The sequence below is a fragment of the Ptychodera flava genome, chromosome 14 (genome assembly GCF_041260155.1).
Source record: "Ptychodera flava strain L36383 chromosome 14, AS_Pfla_20210202, whole genome shotgun sequence".
Classification (NCBI taxonomy): Eukaryota; Metazoa; Hemichordata; class Enteropneusta; family Ptychoderidae; genus Ptychodera; species Ptychodera flava.
The window spans coordinates 34,421,488-34,435,916 of NC_091941.1; the positions used below are offsets into that span (position 1 = coordinate 34,421,488).

Below are 14,429 nucleotides of genomic sequence, written 5' to 3' on the forward strand. Positions count from 1 at the left end.
TAAATACATCAGTCTTTTACAGCTTTGATTTATATATATAGTTTACCCAACGAATGTCTAAGGTTTAATGAGTCTGTTTAAAGTCTGTTCTTTGTATTCTATCATATGATATTGCACCAGAAACCTTAAAATTGATTGCACCCAAAATGCATTTCTTCTTCCTGTTTTACATGAGACAATCAAGGTCTGCTTGGGGTCAACTCTAGTCTCAGTTTGACCCAAAACAATTTGGAAATATTACATTCAGGCAGAAAGAGGGTTTATCTTGTTTGTTTTGAAATTTGGTGATACTTGTGCATTGGAGGACATGTTAGGCAAGTCCTGTTTCCAGTCACTCAATACAGGCCAGTTTGTTAAACTATGTTTATAGATATATACAACTGTATATATTTTTTTTACATTTTGTTTTCAACACCAACATTTCACATTGTTGTATGTACTTCATGGGTACTGTAAAAATTCAGGATTTCATCGTGCTTGTATATCCACAGACAGGGGGGGAATTTTTTTCCATGTCTGTGTTGTCTGTGCAATGAAACATTGAATACAGTTAAGCAAGTAATTTTTTTTGTTACAAAACCTAGTGTGGTTGCAGAAAAAGATGAGTTTTTCACCCTTGTATGGGCCCACAATGGTAATGAACATGGTATGGTCTCATGAAGGTTTCGATTATGAATTCTACATGGCTCATCCCCTTGCCAACAGTAGCCTCGGCTCAGGAAGTGATCCCATTGGTCATGAAAATTTTAAATGTAAAGTGATGATATAGTCAAATAAATTTATCTCCATCAGGCCTGTTGTTTCATTCAAATGTTCAAACTTTGACCTTTTGAAGTAGAAGAAAGCTGCCATAATAAATATGTTTGCTGTCCTGGGATACTATGACATCTACTCGGTCTTTTTGAGAGATATATTCAGCATTCAGACTCTCATAACGGTAGACATTTGATTTGTATCAAAATTCTTTATTTACAGTCAGTTGTATATATACAATATATCAAAAACTATACAACAGAGTTAAATGTCTCAACTTGCAGGTGTATATTGTATTGTAACTTAAAAAGCAAAAAAAACTCACTTTTATTAAAAATGTAAACGAAAAGGAAAATAAAGTTATCCTCTTGATGTTGTACATGGCTGTTTTTGTGTGTGCCTTTTTTGTAGTGCTATACATTGAAGACTTGTCCATGTATGGAATGGTGAGTGAATATGATGACAAACTCAAGATACTTTTCACACAGCCAACCCAAATCAAAATGGAATGTTCTGAAATCCTAGCCATTGTTGGTGAATAATGGTTACAGAATTCACCGTAGATTTGATAAAAAGACACAAAGTCAAACAAAGTGTGTTTTTTCTTGACGGCTATTACTCCATCTCTGCTTCTTCATCGGTATCCTCGTCTGGTGGAGCCTCTGTTGTTGCGTGTGACATTTCTGTGATGGGACGGCTTGGTCTCTGGCCTGCAACAAACACAAACGGTGCATTGTTACCGTGTATTAAAGCTACATGACTTACACAGTTTGTCCTTAAAATGTTCATAGATGAGAAGTGTACAGAAAAAAGATTACTCTTGAGGAGTTTCCATACTGTCTCTGATTTGCCTCCAGTAATGAAATTTGATATTCATGTACAACCAGTACCAAAACTGAACTTTTCTCCAGTTTATTTCCAATTTTGTGCATGTTTTCCGCTAGTCTTGCCCCAAAACTGATGATACAAACACACTTGGCTGATGGAACACATCAAATCAACTGAGGTTGCGCAGAAAAGTTAATGTAACTTGTGTCTGCTGATGCTGTTGTCTCATTGAATTCTGTGCCAGCGCTGGACTAAAAAGCAATTATCCCCAGGTACAACGATTGTTGAGAGTCTGGTTTTTAGCATAGATACCAGAATACTGACCCAAAGCCACTGCACTGAATACACCTAAGTAATTTTTCACAATGTATACTAGTAAATGCCAATATGATTTATAGTCCATCAATAACATTTGTTTATAGTTGAGCATGAATGTGCACAATGGCCAGTACCTAACTAAAATCATAATCTTTACAAAAGTGAACAGAAAATATTTGAAGGTAGTCTATGGCAAAGAAAGTAAAAAATTTATACAAGAGGTGGATTTAGAAGTTTCTTTGATTCTCTTTCTTGTCATAAACAGTGTGTGGATTCATGATGAATGATCTTTACACCTTCAAGATACTTGACTTTCTTGGTGATGATGTCAGCTATACATTCATTCCTGACAGTTATATCCTGTTTATGAAATTTTCAGAAAATGTATCAAAAACAAACCATATCTATATCATACACACTATGTAATATGGGACAAGGACACAATGACAAACACTTGAGAAATGACCTTGGCCAAGTTATTGGTGAAGGACCTTACCTGGTGTTCCGGCAGATGTACCGAAGACTGACCTGATGAAAAGAAGACAATAGAAATTTATTTGAATTATTTCATGACGGAGATTGTAGCTATCAAAACAGTGAGAACACTTGTTCACTACATGTAAGGAAACAACTGAGATTGCAATGCACTCACACAGAGGTGGGTATAATGATGAACAAGGACCATACCAGCCATCCATTGCACCAACCTGAACCTTATCATGTTTATTTTTGTTACAGTTTATTGATGCCAAGGGCAATTCTTCTATGGTAGCTCTCTCTTCTTTGGAGGGACTATGTAGTGGTATGAAATATTACTATTCAGATCACTGTTTGTTCTGTGACATAGATTGTTACAACGCATACAGACTGTGCTGTACATAAATACACAGCAGAATTTAATGTAAATGTTCTTGTTGAAAATGTGATCACAAAATCAGATATTGGAACTTACAGCTTGTTGCCATTTTACATGTAAAACTAATGTATTTTTCATAAATCAGAAAAAATTTCTAAAATACTGTACAACATAGATTTTGATGTGATAGTCTCCTTTTTTCTTATATCAATGTATTGTGATAAAAATGTTGAATATGAAAATGCGCTTCTACAAGATTTTTTACAAAAGTTATATGATTATTGATTAAAATGGGCATGAGTTTTTGGTCTGTGTAAGTGCTTCATGGATGCCTTGATATGAGTCCTGCATGATCTACAGTTGACAATCAAACCATGACACACTTATATTGCCACATTATCATACAAACTGGCACAACAATACAAACAAACTGAAACCCATGAAGATATGTTAGGATTTGTGAAAGTACATTTGATCTTGAAGAAGTGTGACCTTGAAATGATACCAATCTATGCTAATTGGATTTAAAGGCAGTAGAAAACTGAGTAACTGATCATTCATCATAATATATTATGACAGGAAAGTAGCTCATTAGATGTAAATGCTTCTTGTTTTATTTTGACAAATGAGATAATGACTCAATATGGCATTGTGAAAGTACAAGTGCTGATGTTCTAACTCTCGATGAGAAAACTAATTTTTGTAAAATGCGGAGTGAACTTTCAGACTACCCTTCAAATGGTGACAATTAGATAGAGTCCAATTTGACAGATTGCATCGTGATCATTCGATAGTGGAGTGATTGTGAGTGCATCTACACGAAATGTCTAGTGCTCCTCTTCCTCTAAATTGTGAAAATTAATGACATTGCAGTTTTGTTGGCAAGGCATTAGCTGGTTGAGATGAGCTGCAGATAATAAACAGCTCACACTAAAACCACACAGAGTGGGAGGGATTAATATAGGAATTACAATTTCTGACATATGTGCTAACAAGAATCAGATTCTGACTAAAGTAGGGTACAAATTGGCAACCTCAATATCATTCTTGCATTTCTAACAATACAGACTCCTACGCAGTTACAACACGAATGAAACCAAACATTACAGCAAAACAAAGCACACACACCACACTCCAGATACATGATGACATTTGAAAGGTATGGAAGACATCAACAAAACAAGCAAAACACAATTGAGAGGGAGAAGCAAGGGCAAGAAACACACTGAGAAATTAGAATAGCCATGCAGTCATGCACCTTCCAGCTGCTGATACCGGCAAGAAACTCCTTTAGAAAGTGCTCCTGTAAATCATACGCATGAAGTCGAATGAAAGAATATTGATTACACTGGGGCCATGCTAAATGTCAATGAGATAACAAGTAATTCAACATAAAATGATACAATGCAATGTGAACTAATCATACAACATTTATTAATCATGCATTTGTTAAAGAGCATGTCCATCACGTCACCTCCTGTCATTCCTAGGGTCTGCATTGATTATTAAAAAAGAAAAAATACTAAAATGTTTGTGATAACTTTAATTAGGAAATAGTGTTGATAATGAGTTGTCCATTACTGAATAAGACAGGCTCCAGCACGGGTGTTGGCATTTGATAAATTATTTTTATTTGACTACACAGGCTGCTGTCCAACTGCCAAATGAATAAACATAAATTATATCTATATTGCATGAAATTGACAACAGTAGATTTATTATTCTGCCTCGATGAATTTCTGCAACAACAATATATTTTGTGTTTCCTGTTGGCAAGGATTAGTTCCAGATGCGATACCACACACCTGGCCGATATTTGATTTCACCATGTCTCAGTCAGATTTTCTGACTCATCAGTAATGGACACAATAATGGTTATTCCATGTTTGTACTTCAAATCAAAGAACGTGTGTATTCATGGCATGCACACAATAAGATGCTACAGCTTTGCCTGGCTCAGTAAATTTCTGTTGGCTCTAAATCACCTAGCCCTACACAGCAATAAATTCATAAATAAATTATTTTATTCAGCAATAGAGACTACACTTTACATGTAATTTCACATAACTGCGAACGACATTTCTGCTATAAAACCTTCTGGACATTCGTAATTCTTTATTTAGAATAAAATTTTCAAAATTTTGATGTCATGGATGACTCACCCTCGCCTGGATTCGTTTTCTTCATTTTCATCATCTTGTTCAGATCCAACTGGAGCCAGGGTTGCTGGATTGTATTGACTTAGTGGTTCTCCAATAATGCCAATCCTGGAAATGAACATTTATACAACTGTGAAAACAGGTCATTGAATACTTAGTACTCTTCAAAATCAGTTATATTAATTTTCAGAACAAGTCTGGTACCTCTCTGAAAAGCAGACATAAATATATTATTTTTGTTTTGTTTTTGATATCCTACACTAACCTATTCACTGAAATGAGCTTTCTTCTTTGTCTGAATGGAGTATGCAAAAAAGTGACTTAAAGCTTTGGTTGCTTATAAAAAATACAAAAATAATAAAGAGTGTGATATAAATTTATTAATTATTTTACATTTTTTACAGTGAAGCAATTTCATTTAAAGTACATCATTAATAATGATTACATGTTAAGAGAGTGTCACACGGTTCTTGTTCTAACTGATCTGATTTTTGTGTTCTTACCTTGTGTTAAGTTTCTTCATCACTGCTGATGCAGCCATCTGGTCATCATCCTCATCCTCATCATCTGGTACCTCTAACAATCCACTGGCAAATTGTCAACAAAGAAGTTCATAATACAAAGTGATAATCATATTTATGATCTAAAATGCTGGGTTTTCTTTATTGGGTTTATCAACATCTCTTTCAGAATTTACATACACATTATGATCTAAGATCATTGGTTTTTCTAGATTGGGTTTTCAACATCTTTTCAGTATCTCAGAAGCTTTTTGAACTGATTTGCAAAAGAGTATTGTAGACAAGCAAAACTGGAAACTCTAAAGACATCTAGGGACTTGGTGATGGCACTGGAAATCTCAAACCAACTCAAAGGAAAGTTTATCCATGTCTTTGAAGTAAATGATTGTTTTCACATACTCACCCAGCAGATGAAGGCCTTGGCTTCCTGAACAGCCAATCTGCCTCTTGTTTTGGAGATGGTAGGACAGACACCAACACTGGTGATCTTTGACTGAAAGGAGGAATAAACATGGGATATTAAATGAAATCATCAATGGCAGAGTTTTGTGCCTTTCCACTGTACAGATTTCAAAAATTGTGGAACAGGTATTATATTAACGATAAAGGATCTAAACTTATTTCAATCTATGTAAAAATATGTACAAAATGAAAATATTGTAAATCACCCTTAAGTTAATGACAAATTCACATTCAATTCTCTTGAGAAAAAACATGTATGGTTTCAGCAAATATGGCTATTGCAAATACGAATGCAGCATAACAATAAACTCAAAATACAGAACGATAGCATATGAATTAACACTATCCTACCAAGGACATATTGCAATCTGGTCTGCATCACACTGTCAGGTATAATTTTTACGTAATGACAAAAATCCATGACAGTAGCAGCTTCAATTACACCAAAGTGCTATCATTAAGGGCAGTGAACTGTAAATGATACTTGGTTCTAAGTCATTTGACTGAGGTTCCCCTCAAAATAGGGACATTTATCCAGTCAGGGGACAACTGAAATGTTACTGAGGTTTCTGAACCATTCACCCATATTCTGCCAAGTTCATATTTCACCACTAGGTCAAGTTGGTTACAACTTGTGAAAAACGACATTTGCCATATGGTGAATTTTAACAAAATATTGAATGAACATTTGAAGGCCCTGAAACATAGATACTGTAAACATGAATTTTACTGACTGAAGCTGCTAAAATAGACTAAGCCAAGAGAGTGAAAATACTTATGGTTTTGGCTCAATACCGCTTTTTATTGACCTGGCTTGGGATGTGATAATGTCTGCTAGGAAAAAAGGTAGTACCAGGAAAACTCATAACTTATAGCTTAACTTTAGGAAAGAAAACAGTGCATGCTCTGGTGTCACATCAATCATAATTACAAAGTTTGCCTCTACTAGCAACAACCCTAAAGATAAAATAGAACACTGGATCTGCTTATACATACTAGATCAAACTAACTTACTTTATAATACTTTTAATTGCCGGTCTTTTCCTGCAGAGAAAAACAAGTTAAAAATTCTGTCAATGATGGCGATGCTTCTTCAGTAGCAAAGTACAATGTACATTAATATATATTCAGTTACAAAGATGTGTAAAAGCAGTCTTAAATGTTGAGAAGTTCTGTGATTTTTTTAAAATTATTTGTTCTTCTCGAAAACGACTGCTTCAGTTTGTTTTTCTCGAGAAATTTCTTGCCTAAACCAGACTAAAACACGTTAATTTCAACACAACACCTGACAAATACAATTTGCTTTCAAAATCATGGTATGCACAAATAAAACAGATTTGCTTTACAGAAGTAATCTTACACATAGAAGCAGGCCCTCACTGATTCTAATAGCTTTGCAAGAACTGTTGTACTTTGGAGCTAAAACAAATTTTCTTAACGAATCCACCACTTCCATTCAGTGTAACTCTGGCTCATATTGATCTCCTTGTGATACTATCAGGATAGGCTGAGACAGGATGAATTTGATTGACCAAATTATCTTTTTAATAGAGAGAGTCTTTGAGAGACATTGGTGACTACTAAAATCGGAACTTGGAAGTATATTAATCTGTCATATCACCATAAACTGTTACAACAGATATGAGAATTCAAGATTGGTGAGAATGAGTGGTTTTGGGACTGCAGTTACAACTCTCTAACTAATTATAGCTATAAAATTATCAGCTTCGCTGAAAGCTGCATGGCAATATGTAAGGGCTCTCCTAACACAACACTAAAACTATCATTAATTGGATATTCAAAGTCCTATGATCTTAAAAGGAGGCATCATGGAGAGCGCCCTCAGGTGATGAATTTATCAGTTTTTAAAAAAAACTGTCCATTGCTAAAAAAACTTTTTGGAATGTTTGGTTTTGAAGAACTATGAACAGAACATTTTGATTTTAATGCATAAAACGTCCAAGTATTACCTCTAAATTCCTAAATATTTTTCACCAGAGACATGAATTTGTTGAAATTAATGCTAAGAGGGTGCCATTGCATTTTCAGAGGGCAATACAAAGTACCAATGCTACAATTGTAAAGAGAGCCCCCTCTCAGTGTGTTCCATAAAGGATGCTAGCTGAAAGGAGAATACGTACGGATGTTGTCTTCTATACTGAGCAGGGGTAAGTTTCTTCCTATCTGGATTGTTTAATTGGTCCTCCTTTTTGGCAGCCTCTGTTGCATGTTTAACACGCAAGGCTGGATTAAAGACATCTGAGCGAAGCATCCTGTGAACAGAATATCAGAAGCTAAACACAAATTCTACACTCCTGATGAGTGTCCCTCCTATTTGACATCACAAATGCACGGATCTTCCTCGTGGAATTTCAAAACATAAAGTTGACAACAAATACGTTTTTCCTAGAAGGAACAAATTTTCTTCAATTTTGTCACCAATCATGAAAAAGATAAAGAGCATTGATAGCAATGCACAGTTGATAGAATGTCTCTACAGAAACATGCTTACTCTCATTTTGACAGTTTTGCGTTTTAATCCTTGGTCACTATTATCATAGACATTCTCACCTGCCGATTTCTTTGTTCACCAATTCAAATTCTTTCCTTCTGAACACAATCCAGATAACGTAAACACAGTACTTATAAAACGTCTAAACAAGAACAGGTGAATAAAGTAAGAACAATAATAGACTAAAATTCAGCTTGTGAAAAACTGATTGCCAATTTGCCTCAACTTCTCTATTTATTTATATGCTTATTTTAAAATTGCCATCATCAGCAGTTTCACATGGAAAATTGAATACATAGCAATAGTAACAATTTCTGTGTAAATTCACAAAGAAGTAACATTTTGTATACTTATTTTTTAAATTTGAAAATGAAAGATTTAAAATGACTATGAGAACATGACAGTAAATTGCACCAGCTTCCATATGAGTGTGATTGGCAAATGCAAATTCCTATGCATAGCAAGTGAATATCGGTATTAAAGGATGTGAGTATGATTGACATTCTGGTATATACAATACATAATGTGCATATGAAAAGATGGAAAGAGCCAGATTTGATAACATTTAACACCAAATGAAAACTGTATGTGTAAGGGAATACTGCTCTGAAAACTTAACAAACTTCATAAAATGTTGAATGTAAGAGTTGCCATTTCAATTTTTCCAATACAGCATGAATATATTTAGTATGCATGCCATAGAGAAGTGGATGGATCAGGACAATCAGATAACAGACTATAACGTAAAAGAAACACCAACCTCATACATCTCCCTGTCTTTGTAAGTAGATGATACCCTCTGCCTGCAAGTAACACAGAGAAAGTGTTGGTTAAAATTGGGTGCCATCACACTAACTACTTTCTTTCAATTGGTAAATTGACATACTTTTGTAAATAAATTATAACGATCTCTGAAATATACATCTACGACTTGGAAAAAAAATTCCCATATTGATACTTTGAGTTAACTTTACTCTTCAAAGCTTTCTATAAAATCTTAAAGGCTTCTTTTGTTTTATTTGTATTTCCTTTCGGCATGTAACAGTGCTTCCCATTTGTCTCTTTACTTGTTACTTTTTCTTTTCCAGAGTTGGGTTTCTGATATTTTTAGAAGAAAGAACAACATCAGTAAATATAGACTTTAAACAAAGTGTAACTTCCTTTATTCAACAACTTAGTTGATTTGTTTAACTTGGGACCAGTAAGAATTCAAACGAAGAATATGCATGCAGTTTGAAATGAATAAACCTTGACTTACTGTCCACAGCCCATATGGTGAAAATCATCCATACCAAGGCCTAACACTAAGACACAGTAACTTTGAGCCAGTCTTTTCTGAGCTGCTTCTAACTTGAGCGAGAGTTCATGCAGATACTGCTTTTCTGCCCTGCTAGGTTCACTGTGATAAAATATATATGATTAAATTTGTTAGAAATTCACAAGAGCTGTATTTGTTCTTTATTGCTGTGCCATTGAGACAAAAAAAATAATTATGAAAAATGCATCTGTAAACACTGAACAATTAGCATGATAGCACATTTTGTCTGTATAAAAAGTACATGCAGAGCAGTGAAGATTAATGTTGGAGAATAATGGAAGGAAATGTACATGCATCTTTCATACCTGGACTTTAGAAAGGAGCAAAGCAGATGTTGATTATTGCTCATGGTATATGATTATCTTTGTGATAAACACCTCCAATGGCTGCATTAAAGCTCCATAAGCTGTATCTTTTGGCTATTTTTTCAGAACTTTTGTTTTGTGGTTTCCCTACACTTTCTGCATTGAATCCCTAAACTGTAATTTAATGCCAAGTATTTATCACATCAACACAACCTATATGAGTATAATCTCCATTGTTATTGTTGAAAATGGTATTCAAGTCTGGACTAGAATTTATTTGTAAACAATAAACAATGATCACTACACACATACAAGCTGTGTTGATAAAAAGAATACTCAAAATTTCAGCATGACAAACAGAGTAGGGTCAGACACGGTAGTTGATATACAGAAGTAGAATACTGAAAAACTTGCCACAAGTTACAGCTTATGTCCCTTTAATGTGGTTTCATTTACTCAATTGATGAGCGTTCATATTTCATTTTAAATTTATTTATTTTATCATAATGAAATTCCCTGTATAAAGTATATGTTGTTACACGAGTAATATAATTTCAAAACAATTGGGAGAACTACATGAAATTGCATTGTCAAACAAAAATGATAATTTTGACATGCAAGGATAGACAGACTGCCTGGTCAGAAAGTGAACTTTAAAAGTGCAATTGAGCTGAAAGTAATACCTTGTCAGTGTTTTGGGTTTTCTCTCCTGGGCAAGTTTGTCAAAGAAACCATCAAAGTAATTTAATAATGCTGTGAGGAAATCATCAAACTGCGCATGACTGAAATGAAAAGAAAAAACAACTTTATCATTATAGTAGAATATGAAAATTAGACGTACAGCTGTGAACCAACTCAAAGTTCAACAATTTCTACATGATCATTTAATAAAACAGCAAAATGGAGATCAAAAAGAGATCAGAAACACATTTCTGGTTCAACCTTTCATCAGTCACTGATAAAAGGTTGTATGTAAAACGTCTGTGTTTTTATTGCTTCAATTCAAGTGTTTTAATCCCATTTTAAAATCCTGTTTTCCAGGTTTAAGTTAGAAAATGAGGATTGTTTTCTCTTATCATATTGATGATTTTAGGGAAGGAAAACAATTAATCATGGGTTTTCAATATACATTTTGCACAAATAAGAATTTAAAAGTGTGGGGATTGTGAGCTGAAATGTTCAATACAAAGGTTTTGCACACAAATTTGGCACTTTGGATAATGTTAATTCATGGTCGTACTCATTCCATATTATATACATTTGAAGTTCAAACATCAAGTTACAATCATGAGGAAGCAAAGAGCAATGGTGGACTGGTCAGGGATTGCATGGTAATAACCCCCACCTGATAAGATCTTCAAACTGCTCCGCAGGATTATGAACTTCTGACAGTGTTGCTAGGGAAACGGCTAGAAGAGATGCAGGAAAGAAAAACTCATTAATAGATGCCATGTCTGTGAATTGTCATACCATGAACTTTCACGAAAACAACGCACTGGTTGAACGGAGGAACATACCTTTGACATCATCTAGCGTAACTGTGGTATGGTCTGCATCAGCTTTAATGGTTGGTCGAGGTGATCTACCGCCATAACCTCGTGTTTGCTGCATTCGGCCACCTGCCTGATTTCGCATACCGTATTTAGTGACCGGAGTGGATCTACAGTATACAGATAATGAAAAAGCAAATAGGAAACAACTGCCATTGAATAAAGGCATGTGACAAGACATCATAATATCATTACCGTTCAATAACCTCTAGGTACCATCTATTTTATTATACCTGATTTGAATCTATACATATTTCAACATTCTCATATTTACCAGAAATCCCTGTAAAATACATCAGAGTCTAAGAAAAGATGAATATTAAAGTTAACATTCACGGAGAAAGCAAGTAAATGTCTTGAATGGTGTTATTCTTTTGCTCTGTTGTATCTTGTGTCCATGGTCATATACACGATAGTCAGGAATGAAGTAACTAATGATTGAATGGTTGAAACTAATAGCTCATGTGAAATTTCTCATTGCTAGTTATATTGAAATTTGGTATATTTTTCATCAAGTAATACTTACACATCAATGTGATTTTTATATGAAGTTATTTGAGTTTACTAGTAAAAAACTCACCCGGAAAGGTAACCTTAATTATTTGCTATCGGACTAAGAAACATACACACAACTGGTAAAAATATTGTCTGCAGAAGTATATTATGATATGAAATAGAATTTCAGTTCCAAGACATACCTGTCACCTTTTCTGCCATCTCCAAAGGTGATGTTTTTGTTTCTCTTCCTTTTATCCTTGCTGTCCACACCAGATGCAAAAGTTGTCATCAGATTTTTGCTGCAAAGTGCAAGAGCAAAAATTTGTAAAAGAATGATAGTTTAAAGAATGCTTTACTATATTACTATCTTCACGTTAAAAATCTTTCTCATGCAAATAATGCAAAGGTACAGAGACGTATCAAGTAAATAAAATGTTTGTTGATGATTTTATTCAGACTGTATCAGAAAGTCTGCATGTATAATACAGATTACACAACATGAACTTTATGGTTAATAAAGTAAAGTAAAATGAGTAGACACATAATCCTACTTCAGTGAAGTGTAAAGTTCATTCCAAGGAACCTAAACTGTTCAACATTACCTCAGTATAACCATGGTTTTGCCATCTGAGCCAAAACCTTAGGCAAAATCTCCAGCTACTTAGGGACCGTCTCAGATTGTCGCAGAAGTTCAAGAAACGAAATTTCTTCGTTTAGATCAAAACCCCCTCCCCCCTCCCCCTAAACGAAACTTCAAAAGTGCGAAATGTTCATGTGTGCCTGAGAGTACAATGTTGCATTTTGCTATAGCTACTAAAGACGTATTCCCCTTGCCACATTACAATTAAAGTAATCGATCAGATTTGAGTACTAACAGGGCATTTTACCGCATAAAAGTTTCATTTTATTTTACTTTCCCTTTTTGCATCTCTTGTGCTGTTCTTTGTCTTTGTGAACACGCAATTTGTACTTGGTAGGGGCGGTAAATAAGCGAGAAACTTTGACAAGGGGGCCCAGGCATGTTCAATCATATTGAAACGACTATGACCAGGTGCATAACAAGTGAGAATAAAGACATCTAGTGAGAGCAGACGCTTATAAATAGCACATTTTTAAAAAGATTATACTTTTTGTTTATGTATATAATTTGATGAATGAAATGTTTAGAATATAATGTTCCTATCGGTAAATTGTGTTTGGGGCACAAACGAGATGGAAACAGTTACAAATTTGTTGGCACGAGTGTGCAGTTTTTCTTTAATTTAAAACTTGTGATCACAAAATAAAAGTGCAAAAGTGAAGTTCACTAATTGAATGGAGGTCAAACCCCCCCCCCTAAACGAATAAATTTCGCTTTTTGAACTTCTGCGACAATCTGAGACGGTCCCTTAGTACTTTAGCTAAACCCAATTCAAATTCTTTTATTACTGCTTATCTTAATAGAACCTTGCATACTATTATTCAACACTATGGTATAATTGCGAAATCACTAAAACCACAGTAAAGAGAAATATATGACAGTACACTATCATGATACAGTTTTATTTCATTTCAAATGTTCTCAGATAATGGATTACGTTACAAAAAAAAATACAGCCACTGGTTCCGCTGAGGATCGAACTCAGGACCTTCTGCGTGTAAAGCAGACGTGATAACCGCTACACCACGAAACCACGCTACTTGTCCAGTCGGAAAACCGATTTATAAAGGCAGTATTAACACCTACCTCGAAGCAAACTCCAATGTATTTGTTTCTTCTTTCCATATCCATCGTCCTGATGTCGGTTGCGGTAGCTATTATGGTAAGTATGGGAAGTGGCTTTTAGTAATCAAATGCGTATCAAAAATGAAAATAATGTCTCAGTCCTGCACATTCACCAACCGCACACGCAGGTTGCGCTCGAGTCGAACACCGAAAGCTACACGATTGGACACATTATTTCCCTTGGGCTGAATGGATAATAGTCGGGAACACTCTAAGATACTATTTTAAACAATCTGTTGTTGGAGATGGACTACTTTTCGATGCGATTACAGTTGAACTTGCTGCGTTGAATTCGGAACTGACACTCAAACTCAAGAGACTCCGCTGCACTGCACTGTGTGAGTGTGCAGCGATATGGGGATCGACGCCTCTGAACATTAGGGTTTACTTACCGGCTCAAAGATTTCAGCAGCAGCTGACATTGTCCTCAGTGTTCCTCCTTTTTCTCCTTAAATGCAATTCACTGGTGAAAAAGGTTTCCACGATTTAAGCGTATCACGAAGTCAAACAAGGTCGTCGCTGGATCTGCACTGGATTCCACTGGCACTACACGATATCCGCCATCTTTGTTTTGAAATGACGTC

At 35.0% G+C, this 14,429-nt stretch overlaps 1 protein-coding gene and 1 non-coding gene across 4 annotated transcripts; both read right to left on the reverse strand.

The window, feature by feature from the left end:
• Positions 1-940: 940 nt before the first annotated feature.
• Positions 941-14,423, reverse strand: LOC139150264 (protein phosphatase 1 regulatory subunit 36-like). 3 transcript variants are annotated; one of them, XR_011556213.1, is made up of 17 exons: positions 14,238-14,423; positions 13,807-13,874; positions 12,281-12,379; positions 11,550-11,692; positions 11,378-11,441; positions 10,716-10,814; positions 9,668-9,808; positions 9,170-9,212; positions 8,469-8,551; positions 8,039-8,170; positions 6,912-6,941; positions 5,839-5,928; positions 5,418-5,501; positions 4,918-5,022; positions 4,014-4,058; positions 2,396-2,427; positions 941-1,463 (listed from the first exon to the last, which is right to left on the reverse strand). XR_011556213.1 is itself a non-coding variant. In XM_070722518.1 (17 exons), the coding sequence occupies exons 1-15, from the start codon at positions 14,265-14,267 to the stop codon at positions 4,242-4,244; spliced, it is 1,218 nt and encodes a 405-aa protein (XP_070578619.1). In that variant the 5' UTR covers positions 14,268-14,423; the 3' UTR covers positions 1,363-1,463; positions 2,396-2,427; positions 4,230-4,241. The 3 variants fall into 3 exon arrangements, 2 of the variants coding, with proteins under 2 accessions (XP_070578618.1, XP_070578619.1); XM_070722518.1 differs by lacking the exon at positions 4,014-4,058 and adding an exon at positions 4,230-4,248 and having other exon boundaries at positions 1,363-1,463; XM_070722517.1 differs by lacking the exon at positions 4,014-4,058.
• On the reverse strand, positions 13,681-13,753 carry Trnav-uac (transfer RNA valine (anticodon UAC)). The gene has a single exon. It is a non-coding gene; the product is annotated as a tRNA-Val (tRNA).
• Positions 14,424-14,429: the final 6 nt, after the last annotated feature.

Bases quoted from the DNA above. Each gene is read 5' to 3' on its own strand.
- LOC139150264 (XM_070722517.1), bottom strand. From the start codon at position 14,267: ATGTCAGCTGCTGCTGAAATCTTTGAGCCG. The intron at 5,023-5,417 runs GTAAGAACACAA...GTTCATTTCCAG, and splicing joins ATGAAGAAACTTAACACAAG to GATTGGCATTATTGGAGAAC. The intron at 2,428-4,917 runs GTGAGTCATCCA...TCTTTTCATCAG, and splicing joins GAAAACGAATCCAGGCGAGG to GTCAGTCTTCGGTACATCTG.